Source organism: Colletotrichum higginsianum, chromosome 3 (genome assembly GCF_001672515.1).
Source record: "Colletotrichum higginsianum IMI 349063 chromosome 3, whole genome shotgun sequence".
Lineage (NCBI taxonomy): Eukaryota > Fungi > Ascomycota > Sordariomycetes > Glomerellales > Glomerellaceae > Colletotrichum > Colletotrichum higginsianum.
In genome coordinates this window covers 5,692,523-5,706,602 of record NC_030956.1, presented here as the reverse complement: position 1 = coordinate 5,706,602, position 14,080 = coordinate 5,692,523, and the positions used below count along the sequence as shown (strand labels likewise).

Below are 14,080 nucleotides of genomic sequence, written 5' to 3'. Positions count from 1 at the left end.
CACAATCCACCTTTCTTGTCCCAAGTCTAGACACACAATACCCTCGTGTACAAAGAGAAAATACAGAATTTAACACAGTTACATTATACAGAGTCAAGCCCTATTGGGAGAAAGGCTCCTGTACACACTACAAGGATGAAACCCCCTTATTTTCTTGACAAGTAGGAGTAGCGAGATCTCAAGAGTCTGGGCAACTCTATTGGTTTTACCCACCTTCCTACTTCGCTAGGGTAGGAAAGGAAAATACGATGAACATGTTTCTCACTGATGACCTACCCCCTTTAGACAAGCCTGGCACGGCCCCCTTAGCTTAGCCAACCGGCTAAATTGACGATAATGGAGATTCTATGGCCCCCTTTCAAACATCATGCTGTAACCCTGAATGTGGGGTAACGAGATGATCGGGTTTTACACAAAGAGCCCACGGCCCCCCCCCCCCCCCCCCCTTGCCGTCTCTCAACCGCCGTGAAAGGGGAAGATACAAAAGGCTTGCTCACAGTCCGTCTCTGTTGACAACGCTGCTGCTCTCGCCCGCCCTGTGACCGGAACTCCCCAAAGAGCCCATCTTCAACTCCCACAACCAGGAACAGGATCCACAACCGGATACCGGCAATAAAGTTGACATCATCATCCTCGGATCCGGTGCCATGAAGCTTAGCACCATCCTCTCCGCCGTCGGGCTGGCCGTCTCGGCCAGCGCCGCCTCGCTGCAGCAGGTGACCAACTTCGGCTCCAACCCCAGCGGCGTCAAGATGTACATCTACGTCCCCGACAAGCTGGCGGCCAACCCCCCCGTGATCGTCGCCATCCACTACTGCACCGGCACCGCGCAGGCCTACTACAACAACAGCCCCTACAAGGGCCTCGCCGACCAGAAGGGCTTCATCGTCATCTACCCCGAGTCGCCCTACTCCGGGACCTGCTGGGACGTCTCATCCAAGGCGACCCTCACCCACGACGGGGGAGCAAACAGCAACTCCATCGCCAACATGGTCAAGTATACCCTTGATAAGTACAAGGGCAACAAGTCCAAGGTCTTCGTGACGGGTTCTTCGTCAGGGGCCATGATGACTGTGAGTACACCTTTTTTATTCAGTTCACCGCTCGGCCGAGTCGTTCCGTTCACTTACACGCAACACCCCACCGCGCAGAACGTCCTGGCCGCGACGTACCCCGACGTCTTCGCCGCCGCAATCGTCTACAACGGCGTCCCGGCCGGCTGCTTCTACACGAACTCCGTCAACGGCTGGAACAGCACCTGCTCGCAGGGCCAGTCCAAGGCCACGCCGCAGCGCTGGGCTCAACTGGTCTACGACGCCTACCCCGGCTACGCCGGGTCCCGGCCCCGCATGCAGATCTACCACGGCAGCACCGACACCACCCTCAACTACGCCAACTACCAGGAGACCATCAAGCAGTGGTCCGGCGTCTTCGGCTACAACCCGGACAAGCCCGTCACGTCTGCCCAGAACACGCCCCAGGCGAATTACCGCACGGATGTGTTTGGCGACCACCTTACAGGCGTCTGGGCTGTTGGTGTTGGGCATACCGTCCCGATCCGGGGCGCTGACGACATGAAGTTCTTTGGTTTGTAGGAGTCTAGGCTTTTTGGGGGGATCTTCTTGGATATATTAAGTACAACTCAGTCAGGACTAGTCTGACAGTATATAAAGTTAACCAGCTTGAGTCGTTTGCCTGGTGTGCTTGTGAACAACTTTCCTGCTGGGAATCGGGAGTCTTAAGGTCACTCACTCTTGACGCTATGTTTTTTAGGGCAGTGGTAATTTCATCACTATCCGGCAGTTTTTGCAATGTAGATATTTAACCGGATGGAGTTGAACACCCTCTTCCTTGATACCTGTGCAGAAGGAGATTATCGGAGGCTCACGCTTGAGACCTCACTCGCATCGACACTCATCACAGCCAGAACCTCGTTACAGGCGACAATACGTGACGGGAGAAGAAGAACTCATCAGTTGGCCACCCGTCGGTTTCAGGGGAAAGCCACACAGCCATGAAACGAAGGATCTCGAACCTCTGCCCTGTTGCCGTCATCTTTGACGTGAGATTATGCCAAGCCCTCGCTGAATAACTCATACTTGACCTGTTGCGAATGAGATTGGAGAAACAAATGATTCCATGTATGCGGCTTTTCCTTATTGGTTTGCCGTTTGAACGAGAGGAGCGAAATATAAACCCCGCGGGCCTCTTTGAACATGTTCCGTGCGAGCTCCGGAGAACCCGAACAGCGAGGACAGAGGCGACAGTCATGCATCGTGTCTCTTGCGTCCATCACATGTGCCCCCTCAATACACGATCTTTGAATAGACAACATCTTGGCGTCATGGCGGAAGTCGGAATCCCAGTCAAGTCCGCCTCAGAACGGATAGCTAGCTCGAGGCCGGTTCGATGGAGCTGCCGGGTCATGGTTCGAACGAAGGCTGCCAGGTGACGGTGCCGCTCCATCCGACCCAAGACCACGATGGGAACTGGACCCGGAGCCTGGCCGAGGCGACATTCTCATGACACCAGCAAAGACTGTTGACGGGCTTATTCCTTGAGATGAATGACTTTGAAATTGTCCACTACATTTCCCAACCGGGGGGCAAACCGGCTCATGTATTCAAATGTATCAGGGTTGCCTCGTAGTTATTCTTGGAGACAAAACTCGCCAAGATAGTTGATGAGTAAACAGATGTACTAGCTTCTACCGAAGTGACTCGAACCGAGCTCCATTATGTTCAGATGCCACAGCAGCTATACTTTACCGTGGAAACCTGTTGGGGGCCTCTTCTGTTGATAAGTTATATCCCGGAAGCTTGCATCGTAACTGGCACCGACCGCATGCCGCGGCAAAAAGTCCCACGTGCTGTTGCACCAAAGGTAACTTTCGGGCTTTTACAGCGAACGGTTCCACCGCACGGCCTGCCGCGGCAAATCAGTCGGCGTGAACCTCCCGTCAGCACGTGCGTGAATCAATATAAGTTGCCAGCCATGCCGAATAGAAGGCCACTCATGGTGAATTCCTTGCAGCGATATGATCAGATACGTAACCTAAGTGTACTTCTGTAACAACCCATTCTTACAACCACGATTTCTCTCGTTAACATGGCCTCGCGTGTTTCAAACCTCGTATCCCGAGCATGGACAAAGGGGCTGTTTGGTAGGTTTCCCTAGGCAACGTTCAACGACACAATGTGGCTCTCTAACCCGTCGGGTGTCTGTATAGACGGGACCGTCGTGTTCTGCACCGGGGGCAATGGCACCATTTGCTCCGCCCAAGTAAAGGCCCTGGTGTACCTCGGGGCCGACGCCTGCATCGTCGGGCGCAATGTTGAAAAGACCTTGAAGATGGCCGAGGACATCTCCGGAGCGCGACCTCACTCGCGGGTTCTCGGCATTGGCAACGTAGACGTTCGCAACTCGGAGAGGCTCAACGCAGCGGTCGAGGAATGCGTCGCGAAGCTCGGGGCTATCGACTTTGTCATGCAAGTAACATTGCCCCCCCCCGGTCAAGATGGAATGGCGGCGCGCTGACGTTTGCGTGTGCGTGAAATAGCGCTGGGGCGGCTGGGAACTTCCTCTCTCCCATCGAGGGGCTGTCAACCAACGCCTTCAAGAGCGTCGTGGACATTGACCTCCTCGGGTCCTACAACACGGTCAAGGCTACGATGCCGCACCTTTTGGCGTCGGCGAACAGGGCCAGGAGCACGGGTCTCCCCAGCGGCGGCCGCATCATTTTCATCTCGGCCACATTCCACTACACCGGGATGCCGTATCAGGCGCACGTTGCGTCCGCGAAAGCAGGGGTCGACGCCCTCTCTGCCTCGGTAGCCTTGGAATACGGGCCCCGCGGCGTCACTTCGAATGTGATCAGCCCGGGAGGCGTCGAGGGCACCGAGGGCCTGCAGAGACTTTCGAGCCAGGCCTCGCGTGAGTCGGGCCAAGGCTCCCGCCAGATTCCTCTTGGAAGGTATGGGTCATTGCGAGAAATCGCGGATGCCACCGTGTTCCTCTTTAGCGAGACAGGAAGCTACGTGACCGGCCATGTTCTGGTCGTCGACGGCGGCGCATGGAGGCTGGCAGGACTCGTGGGTCAGTCGGCCGGTATGACGTATCCTGAGGCAGTCCTGGGCGAGCAGGCTTTGCCGGAGGACATTGAAACTGGTCGTCGGCCCAAGCCACACCTTTGAGATGACAGCCTTCGCCTGGGCAGCTAGACTCTTAGGGGTTGAATGCTTCAGGAACAGTGGTGTCCTGTTGTTGGTCCCACGATGCCATGCTTGAGAGGTCCGGAAACATGCATTGGCTGAGAATCCACTCAACATCGTAATTTTCGGCCCTTTTGAACTACTTGTAAACAAAAAAGACTCACTGCTGCATTTCACGTGGTTTCACTTACATGATATTGTCAGCTGGGCTTGCCAGGCTGCTGCTGCCCCCCGCAGTCCACGTTGTATTCAGAGGTGGCGGACTCAATGCCCTGGGCTGGTCGGTGTTTCGTCGCGGAGATTCCGCGACTGAGCCCGCTCTGGAGGGAACAGCCCGCGAAGAGTTCTGGCTCTGCATCTTCTCCTGTGCACGTGTGAATAGCTTGAAGAGGATTTCGGCGCCAAAGTATGTCTTGCGCAGCTCCTCTACGGCCATCATGCATAGTGCCAGGTAGTGCCAGCCAAGCTGGCGGGCGGCTTTTTCCGCCGATGATGCGTGCAAGAGGTGCGTTAACAAGGCGGGAACGATTGCGATGCAGCTGATTTGACTGTAAGCGTACTTTTCTCGTTGGTTCCGGGGTTGGGCACTCATACATCAAAGCCTGCGATACCTTGAGCATGTCATGAACGATCAAGTTTCCCAGAATGTTGTTGGTGTGCTGGGCTACCGTTCTCGACTTCTTCGTGGCGTTGATGAGTCGTCCCGAGGAATCACCATCCAAGGGAGGCAATATGCCAAGGTCCACGAGCATGAAGGGACGGTAAAGGGTCAGTAATGCCGAACTACGATACGAGTTTTCTTAGCGAAGTTCCTTGCACGTCTTCATCGGAGACTTACTCGAGGAAGAGTTGGGAATGATAGATATGCAACAGTAGGTTGCTGTCGGTAGCATCATCCTCCATGTCGCGCAGTTTTCGGTCGAACAATCGAAGACTTGCTTCTATCCTTTCGACTTCAGGTGTGCTTTGTCGAACCGATGGGACCCTATGCTGGACGGACAGAATCTCTGCTTGATGTATGGTGATATCAACCAAGTCCATCCAGAGCGGAATCATGGCCTCCATCTGGGCGGGAAAGTACTTTTGGCGTCTCGAGATGGGTATCTTCTCCCAGGCCTCGCCCAACTCCCGAGGATCCAGCTTCGCTGTGTTGCTATAGGCGAGGTTGAGGCGCGCGGGTCGACCCATCCCCGCAGACAGCCAGGTTTCCCGGAAGACGCAAGCCCACCAGAGCTGCTGCCAGATAGTTCTGGGGACAGGACAATCGGAAGAAGACTGTCTGCCCAGGGGCAGGCTGGTGTCTGGTTGCCGATGCAGCCCGATGCTCGTGCAAAGGCCGATCGCCACACCGTTCCAGTGCCATGGCCCGAGTCTGTCTTCGGTGTCGGCGTACCAGAAACCCATCAGCAAGATTGCCTGGATAAGCGTGGTCTTGTTTCGCTCGTACTCCGCATCGTAAAGAGCCTGTTGAGGATCAAATGTCAGACTGGGCTGCCGGTGGTTCGAGGCCGCATCGGATCTCGCAAACCAACCTTGGATCTCAAGAACATGGCCTTCTTCATAGCCTTGCGTGAAGGAAACCCGGTCAAACGCAGAACGTCATCGTCGGCGAACTAAAATACGGGCCGGGTCAGTCGATTGATTCATTGAAGAGGAATACACAACAGAGAAACCCGGGCAAGGGATGGGGACGCTTGCATTAGCAGCCGCAAGGAACACGCTCCAGAGGAGGTGGAGACTGAGCTTTTGTGCCCCGATGTTCTCGAAAACGTCGAGAAATGCCGATGCATCGATCACCGGGAAGAAAGGGTGCACATGGTGGAAGTAGAGCCGCACCAGACGACTGCAAACGGCTTGCGGTGGCAGCTCGAAGACCCCTCGGCTCTTCAAGAAGTCTGTGGTCGGTATATCAAGCTCCGGGCTCGTCAGTGATGCAACGAGGAAATGCCCGCTCTTCCCCGGGCGTTCTGGTTGGCAAATGTCGGCCACCAAGCCTATGCTTTGAGGGTCGCCTTCAAGGAAAGGAAAGGAAAGTCAACAGCTGTCTCTAGATGATGACGATGATGATGAGCGACCAATTACCGTAGAGTGGCGAGTATGCTGGGGTGTTCCCAAACGCCGGGCGATTTGCGGCGGCGGTATCTGTGTTTTCATGATGGCTCAAATGTGCAGCCAAAGGTGCGTAGGGAGCCTCGGGAGTTTCACTCTCAGCAGTCTCGTCGACGACGCTTACACTGCCTAGGGATACACAACCAGGCTCCGCAAGATCTTGACGACGTGTGGGCCGACGGGATGACAGTCGGGCCTTGGTTGGACTGGGTAGGACAGCTGTTCAGTCTTCTGTATGGGGGGCATGGCACATATGCTGGTTGATTCTACTGCTAGGGCTATTCTTACCGTCGTTGGCGTAACTGACAGTCGACGCTGTCGAGGGCGCAATTTGTGCACGGCACGCCGGTCTGCGGGATGCTGCACCGCGTTTTCCGAGCATGGCAAGCTTCACAAGCGTTTGCAGCCCGTTTCCCCGGCCTCGGACGTGGAGGCATGCTGGGAATCGATACCGGGGGAGAGGGGGGGACCGGTAACAAGGATAGTAATGTTAACTATTGTCATTGATGTCGAAGCATCCAAGGAAAGGAGGAGGGAGGCCGCGGCAATGTGACAAGCTCTCAATACGTTGGGTCGGGGCCGAGGGCCCGTTAGATGCATGTTACGGATACTAGCGCGAGCAGCAGTGAAGCGGAATGCAATGGGACATTCATTCAATCGTTCAACGGGATGCGTCAAAAAGGATAACGTTATGCGGGACTCGAGGGTCAGAAGCCATCAAACTTGCTGCATCCACTGGTCGTTCGCCTGCAAAGACATACATCCAGAGAAATCACAAAAAAAAAAAAAAACCGTCCCTCACTCGCCTATCCTATTTCATCAGAGACGATGCTTCTTGCCTCCGGAGATCACTCTGGCCATCTCCGCTTGTGGGATCCCTTGACAAAAGCGTTCCAGGCCGCCAAAGGTTTCCAGCGGCGCCGCTTCGTCTTGGTCGCGGACGAGGTGCCGTCGGAGCAGCGCCTTGGTCCCGAGCATGCTGGAGCTGACGACGTGATCGCCAAACGTCGTCTTCACGTGCTCGAGGACGTGTGACCTAAAGTTCTTCTTGTCCGGGAACACCTTGTTGACGAAGCCGACTTGGACGAGCTCTTCCACTGGGATCTTGCGCCCAAGGATCAGCGCCTCGTTGGCCTTGCCCCAGCCCAGACGCTGCACAAAGGCAACGCTAGCGCCGCCCTCCGCCACGAGACCTAGGGAGGAGAAGGGCGTCAAGAGGTAGGCGTCGGGAACCGAGTAGATGAAGTCCGAGTGGGCAATCAGCGCGGCGGAGAGACCGAGGACGGGCCCGTTCAGAGCCGTGACCAGTATCTTGGAGTGCGCGTAGAACGCCCTCGCGACGTCGAGGTTGTTGTTGACGAGCTTCGGGAGCCAGTACGAGCGGGAGACCATTTCCTCCATCGACGGCGGGCTGTCCTTGAGGTCCGCGCCGCTGCCGGTCCGTTTTGTTAGTTGACGTCCTCGTAGTTTGGTCCGGGAAACAAGAGGGGACAATACGCGGAGAAGAAAGGCCCTTGGCCAATCAACAAAGTCACAACCACCTCCTCGTTCGCATCTGCCTCCCGCAGCAGGCTGGCAAGACGCGAATAGGAACTCTGGGCGAGAGAGTTGAACTTGGAGGCATTGTCTAAGGTTATGATGGCAAACTTGTCGTCGTAGACAATGTGAACTGGGTCTTGGCTAGACATGATGATGAAGCGTACAAGAGAGTACTGGTCTTTGGCCACGTGAATGTACTTTGTTGTCAACGTCCACGGCGAACATGGTCCGTATAAGTAGTCCTCTGGAGCAATGGACGGGCAACCTTAGGGGGGGGATGTAATAATGAAAAACTGCCGCGGTCCACGGGCCACGGCTAGCTGGGACTCGCTAAGATTGCCGCGGCAGGGTGCGTATAAGCATTGGATGCTCAACAAACCTAAAAGAGGTCACTGCCAGGAGGCATTGGTCCAAGGTAATTCTAATATACCGCGGGAGAATCTCAAGGGAGACTTGGATCATTTGGCCTGGGGGATATGCCGAGGAACATCCCACGGTGACATACATCTTGGTCCCCGCCTACTCGCTCCAAGCTCACCTAGAATGCCAGTAGACCCTTCCTACAAACCAGCCTCGAGCAGGGATTCCATTGACCGAACATCATTGATTGACAAACTGATTACCTAACCCGGCGGCAAGCATTCGGAATGTTTATTCGCAGTTTCCTGTTGGGTCTCCTGGGAGTGGTCTGCGTCAAAAACCTGCCGTTTGTGTGGCATGTAAGTGATCACCAGTCTTTTTCAAGAATCAATCAAAAGAAGCTACAGACAGTGCCGTGGCAGTTTCCCATTCTAACAGAAAGACAACAGCTGCGATTCTTCTACGCCCTGTCTCGCCGTCTCTCGAAACAAGAGACCGATGGACATGCCGCCGCCGCACACCGGTTGCTGCTCCCCGCAGTCATGACGACCCGATCGCCGCCGACCGAGTGCGATTTCAACATGCACAAGTCAAACTCGACGTACTTCACGGACCTGGATATGTCGCGTGCCCACTTGGCCGGACTGCTCTTCAGCGCCATGTTCATGGGAACGACACAGCACGGACGGTGCAACTTGCTCGTGGGCGCGGTCGCTTGCGTGTTCCAAAGGGAGATCAAACCTCAACAGACGTACGAGCTATGGACGAGAGTCGCCAGCTGGGACGACAAGTGGCTGTACATGATCACCCATTTCGTGGTCCCTTCCAGTCGGCGACAAGGCCGCAGCGTGGCTTGCTCCTCCAGTCAAGCATCGTGGGAAAAGGGTGCTGAGAAGGGAGAGAGCGAGTCGCCTCATGACCAACCGCATGGAAAGAACCATCAAGTCCTCGCGTCGGCCGTCACTCGCATGGTGTTCAAGAAAGGTCGCTTGACAGTGACACCCGCCCAGGCCATTGCGGCCTGCCATGCCACGGCTCTACTGGACGCTCACGGCGATACCCGTGACTCCGGTCCAATAGACACGCAGTTTGCGTCAACCACCGTATCGGATGAGGCGAACTGTGGCTGCCATGAATCGACGAGACTGGATCTCGAAGCTCTCGAATCACTGCGCAAAGCTAACCTGCCGATTGTTCAGCTGCACCGAGGATGGGATGCGGTGCACGCGCTGTTTGACGATACCAGGGACAATGTGCTGGCGCGGCACCAGGACCTCATCTTTTAGCAAAGTTAGCTACTGTCTACTATGAAAAATGTTATCTAGGTAATAGTCTGAGAACTTCTTCTAGCCTAAGAGGTAATTCACGTGTTAGGATTTTGACTTATACTCAGGCACCTTCCCGCACGTTCTTAAATATAAAACAAAAGCAAACGTAGAATTACACCCAGGGAAGTGAACAGCTCTGGAAAATAGAGAGGGTCATCCATAACTGGTGATACTGGGAGTGTGAAATTAGTTACATCTTTCAATAGATCTGCTAGGTACCTAAGCTTGAGTGTTTGCTTCTATTCTTTTCTAAATGCTTCCCAACTGCTTTCGTTTGGGTTGTGATCATTTAGACACGATCCTACACACAGCAGCATATTGTCTCAGGGATCCTCATAGGAAGCCAAGTAGTGAAATCAACTCATTTCCTGTTCATTAACATATATTATACGGAAGTTGAGACAAAAGCCAGGCCAGCTTATACACACAAGACTGAATGAAAGCAACATTGACTGTCAGCTAACCCTATCACCCGAAAAGTCACCGCAGAGCCTACACGACAACGGAGCCGTCATGAAATTCCAGTTGGCTTCGAACAGCAGAGGGAGCTTTATCTATCTGATCTATCAACTATGCACAAATACCCGAAGCCTACTTTAGTGCACGTAGCCAAGGTCCCCGGAGGACGTCTTCGGGCGATGGGCGCTCTGCAGGATCGATCTTCATCAACGACTGCATGAAGGCAATGAACTCACCCCCGACATCCGCATCCATTTCGGGAGGGAAATAGTCTGACAGATCATCCGGCGTGTCCATGGATGACGGAGGCAACCCCTTGACCATTCCATGATCGTCAAACACGGCCTCGACGACGTCTTGGTCCCCCTTGTCGAGCAGCGCCTTGGGGAACGGGCCAAAGAGATTCACCACCTCTGCCAAATGCTGCTTGAGCTCGTAGTGCCCATGCGGAGGAGCTGCCCCGCTGAACATGCGAACCGCGAGGAATAGTTCCAGGGTGATGGCACCGAGGTTCCACATATCGACGGCCGCATCCCACGGGGCTCCGATCAGGACCTCGGGGGCGCGGAGAGCGACAGGCTGGATCTTCTCGGTGAGGTGCTTGTCCGCCCAGCTGGAGACGCCCCAGTCACCCAGAGCAATGTCGAAGTGGTCGAACCTGTCGTCTTCTTTGAAGTAGTACTGACGAAGAGGGCGAGAAGGCAAGACGGTGTACTTTTCTTCGGAACGGTCCTGATGCGGAATGGCGACCTTGACAAGGTAGCCTGACTCGATGAGGGTGTAGTCCCTCAGCTTGACAAAGATGTTGCTCGGTTGGATATCTGTTGAGGTGGAAGTCAGACGCCATTATGGGACAATGGGAAGGGGTGGATAGGGGTGGGAAACCCGGAAGTCAAAAAGCTGACAAGGAACAGCATACCGGTATGGATTACCTTGTGCTCGTGGGCGAAATCCAGAGCCAGCAGCAGTTGAATAGTGAAGCGCCGCATCACCTGGTTAGGGATCATGCTGTCGGGGAACCAAGCCCCAAAGCTTCGCAGGGTCTCACCGATGAGCTCGAAGACAAGGCATACGTGAGTACCGTTGGGACCCTCGTGCTCAAAGTCATCGACCAGGTGGCAGACGTGTGAGTATCCGAGCTGCTTCCGGTCCCCATCTCTCAAGCTCTTCAAAACCTCCCTCTCAAAGATGTCCTTCTCTGCGCCGTAGCATTCGGCACTGAGAACTTTGAGGGCGAAGAACTTGTGAGCTTCGCCTTCTCTAACTTGTAGTTAGCTTTTGCGAGGAGGCCCAGTCGGGGACTATCCTATCTATAGGAGAAACAACGTACGGTGTCTTTTTGTCGTTGACAAGCCAGACGGTGGAGTAAGCGCCGTACCCGATCTTGTTCAATACCTCGTACCGACCGTGGTAGACGTCGCCAATGTAGACGGGATGGAACCCACCCGGCCTGTATGCATTTCTTCCCTCTTCGATATAGCGAGGGCTGGCATCGCATTGGCCTGGGGAAGGCGAAGGCGGGGGAGGGGTCGACGATGAGCTTTGCTGGCCGGCCGACATGTTTCCAACCAAACTCGCCTCAATCAGATGAACTAAAAAGAGTTGACGCGAAGGTAGAAGATGCCTAGACAGATTTGTGTTGTTTCCGACGTTGGAGAAGACGAAGAACAAGCAGATCAGGTAACCACCGGATGGATACCCCCCTGACGAGATGTTCCTGCAGCAACTGAATAGACACGTGGAAAGGCAATGATTGGCTAGGTAGACCAGGGGATCAAGAGAATGCATGTCGCCGTGCCGCAAGTATGTTGTATGATTGACTTTAGTTTCCAAACTTGACAGTCTTCGAAAGCTTGCAGTGAAAGCCGTAGTCTGCAGAACGTTGAGCGGAAATGGTGTGGCCTACTGACGGATCACTTAAGTTACCTAAGCTTGCCTAGAAGCTTGACTTCTCCCCTGATTACCTCCCGACCGGATTGGCTTGACATAGTTCACTTGGACGTTCTCTTGAGCAGAAAGGTAAGAAAACCAAGGAGTAGAAGAAGACCTCGTTTTCTTCCTATCGTTATATATACGGCAGAAGAGCCAAAAAAAAAGGCAAGTTTTTACACGAAACCAACAACGGAAGCAGCTCGAATCAAACGTTCAACCCCCTCATCCCCCCCTCTTTCGTTCACCAAAAACCAGCGGTCTCATCGCCAGGCTTCACTGCAAAGCCTGAACGACAGCATTGTAGGCCGCCTTGGGGTTCCAGTTGGCGTCGAACAGCAGCGGGTTGTTCTGCGCGCGCCAGCTGTCCGGGTCGCGCACGCCCCAGACGGTGATGCCGACGCACTGGGGGACCTGCAGACAGGCGCGCGTGACGGCGGTGTAGTCGTTGGTGCTGGCACCGACGATGTCGAGCTCCGTGATGGCAACCTCCTTGACGCCGCTGCCGGCAAGAGTCTGCAGGGCGCCGAGGGCGTTGCCGCCCTGGTTGGCCTGGAGATGGGCTTGGGAGCCTGTGAGCGCGTGTAGTTAGTATGTTGTAAGAGTCTTCTAGTCCTCTAGATCCTCAAGGGTGAGAGAGAAAGCTCTGTCCGAGATGAATAACTTACCGATGCCGTCAATGGGGATGCCCTTGCCGATCCACTCCTTGACCTTGCGGGCCATGGCCTGCGTCTTGGCGTAGCTGGCCTGGTCGAGGTTGTAGTCGTTGATGTACAGCTTGGCGTTCGGGTCGGCGGCCCTGGCGGCTCGGAAGGCGATGCCAACAAAGTCCTCGCCCAGCACCTGTGAGAAGACGGACGAGCGGAGGGATCCGTCCTCGTTGAAGATCTCGTTGACGACGTCCTAGTTGGGTGTTAGCAAATCGGTCTTCTTCGCAGGCTTTTCTATAAGCATGAGACGGAAAGCAAACTCACCCAGTGGTAGATCTTGCCCTTGTACCGGCCGACAATCGCCTTGATGTGGGACTCGATGACCTGGGTCAGACCGGCCCGATCCCGGACGTTGTTTACCCAACCAGCGAGCTGCGAGTGCCAGACCAGCGTGTGGCCACGGACGAGCTTACCGTTCTTCTGGGCGAATTCCACAAGGTAGTCCGGGCCGGCCCAGTTGAACTGGCCACGGCTCGGCTCGATCTGGTCCCACTTCATCGAGTTCTCGGGCGTGATCTGGCCGAAATTGGCCTTGATGATGTCGGCGTTGCGGCCGGACGTCAGGCGGCCCTGGTCGCTGCACGTGCCATAGTACTGCTTGCCCTTGGCTTTGATGAGCCGGTCGATGCTCTGCGAGGCCTGCCGCTCCTCGAGGGGCGCCGCGAGGACGGTGATGGGCGCCAGGAGGCAGACGACGCTCAGAGAGAACTTCATGGCGGACGATGGGGTATGGGCTGAACTCGATCAAGGGTGGAAAAGAGTGTGCGACGTGGGTCGATGAGGGCAAGACTGGTGGTGTCAAAACTTTCCGAGATGCCGTCTTTATACTTGGTGAACCCACCTCGTTCATGAGACGGAATCACTCTATCCATTGCGCAAAGCACATTCACAGAACAATAGGAGTGGCCCCTCTTGGATCCCGTGTACGTGATGGAGCCTACTCTCGTTACTCGGGTACGGCCCAAGGCCAAACGAGAGGCTCGCACTTCGCAGCCACCAGCACCGCAGCCCATTGCGGAAGGTCAAGCTTGATGGTGGCAGGCCGTGATGATGGCAGACAGGGTGCCATTGATCTACTCAGGGGGTGCACGCGCCGCCTAATTTGGAAAAAACGGGAATTCCCCTGGTTTGCGGGGAGGGAGGGCAAAACCAGGGGGGGAAGCTGGCGGCTGAATGACCCTGTCTTCTGGGGTGCATGCGGCAGTCATATTAGCCAGGAGGAGAATTCAATACACAAGCGCGTGGTGTAACGAGCTCAGCGGGAACGTGTCGTTCTAGGTGGTGGTGGTGTGTGGATGATGGATTTAAGATAGATTGCAAGCTGCTACTACTGGTGCGGCTGACAGCGAGGCCATTTTGAGTGGCATCCGAGTATCGCGAAGTCCCGAGTTTTCCGAGCTTTGCCCCAACAGGCACGGAATGACACCCTGGAAGC

At 55.1% G+C, this 14,080-nt stretch overlaps 7 protein-coding genes across 7 annotated transcripts; 3 read left to right on the top strand and 4 right to left on the bottom strand.

Annotated features, from left to right (window-relative positions):
• Positions 1–647: 647 nt before the first annotated feature.
• Positions 648–1,595, top strand: CH63R_05267 (Acetylxylan esterase A; the record flags this gene model as incomplete). The annotated part of the gene is made up of 2 exons (XM_018300242.1): positions 648–1,073; positions 1,152–1,595. 2 exons carry the CDS (start codon positions 648–650, stop codon positions 1,593–1,595), a joined length of 870 nt encoding a protein of 289 aa, XP_018161488.1.
• A 1,600-nt stretch (positions 1,596–3,195) lies between these two features.
• On the top strand, positions 3,196–4,193 carry CH63R_05266 (Oxidoreductase; the record flags this gene model as incomplete). The annotated part of the gene is made up of 2 exons (XM_018300241.1): positions 3,196–3,492; positions 3,597–4,193. 2 exons carry the CDS (start codon positions 3,196–3,198, stop codon positions 4,191–4,193), a joined length of 894 nt encoding a protein of 297 aa, XP_018161487.1.
• A 31-nt stretch (positions 4,194–4,224) lies between these two features.
• On the bottom strand, positions 4,225–6,702 carry CH63R_05265 (C6 transcription factor; the record flags this gene model as incomplete). Its single annotated transcript, XM_018300240.1, has 7 exons — positions 4,225–4,342; positions 4,403–4,750; positions 4,806–4,994; positions 5,050–5,776; positions 5,834–6,106; positions 6,294–6,539; positions 6,609–6,702. The coding sequence occupies 7 exons, from the start codon at positions 6,700–6,702 to the stop codon at positions 4,225–4,227; spliced, it is 1,995 nt and encodes a 664-aa protein (XP_018161486.1).
• Positions 6,703–7,139: 437 nt separating this feature from the next.
• On the bottom strand, positions 7,140–8,008 carry CH63R_05264 (Peroxisomal D3,D2-enoyl-CoA isomerase; the record flags this gene model as incomplete). The annotated part of the gene is made up of 2 exons (XM_018300239.1): positions 7,140–7,752; positions 7,818–8,008. The coding sequence occupies 2 exons, from the start codon at positions 8,006–8,008 to the stop codon at positions 7,140–7,142; spliced, it is 804 nt and encodes a 267-aa protein (XP_018161485.1).
• Positions 8,009–8,506: 498 nt separating this feature from the next.
• Positions 8,507–9,505, top strand: CH63R_05263 (Capsule polysaccharide biosynthesis protein; the record flags this gene model as incomplete). Its single annotated transcript, XM_018300238.1, has 2 exons — positions 8,507–8,578; positions 8,669–9,505. 2 exons carry the CDS (start codon positions 8,507–8,509, stop codon positions 9,503–9,505), a joined length of 909 nt encoding a protein of 302 aa, XP_018161484.1.
• Positions 9,506–10,138: 633 nt separating this feature from the next.
• On the bottom strand, positions 10,139–11,566 carry CH63R_05262 (Serine/threonine protein kinase; the record flags this gene model as incomplete). Its single annotated transcript, XM_018300237.1, has 3 exons — positions 10,139–10,827; positions 10,926–11,266; positions 11,337–11,566. The coding sequence occupies 3 exons, from the start codon at positions 11,564–11,566 to the stop codon at positions 10,139–10,141; spliced, it is 1,260 nt and encodes a 419-aa protein (XP_018161483.1).
• Positions 11,567–12,211: 645 nt separating this feature from the next.
• On the bottom strand, positions 12,212–13,359 carry CH63R_05261 (Beta-xylanase; the record flags this gene model as incomplete). The annotated part of the gene is made up of 3 exons (XM_018300236.1): positions 12,212–12,507; positions 12,604–12,838; positions 12,910–13,359. 3 exons carry the CDS (start codon positions 13,357–13,359, stop codon positions 12,212–12,214), a joined length of 981 nt encoding a protein of 326 aa, XP_018161482.1.
• Positions 13,360–14,080: the final 721 nt, after the last annotated feature.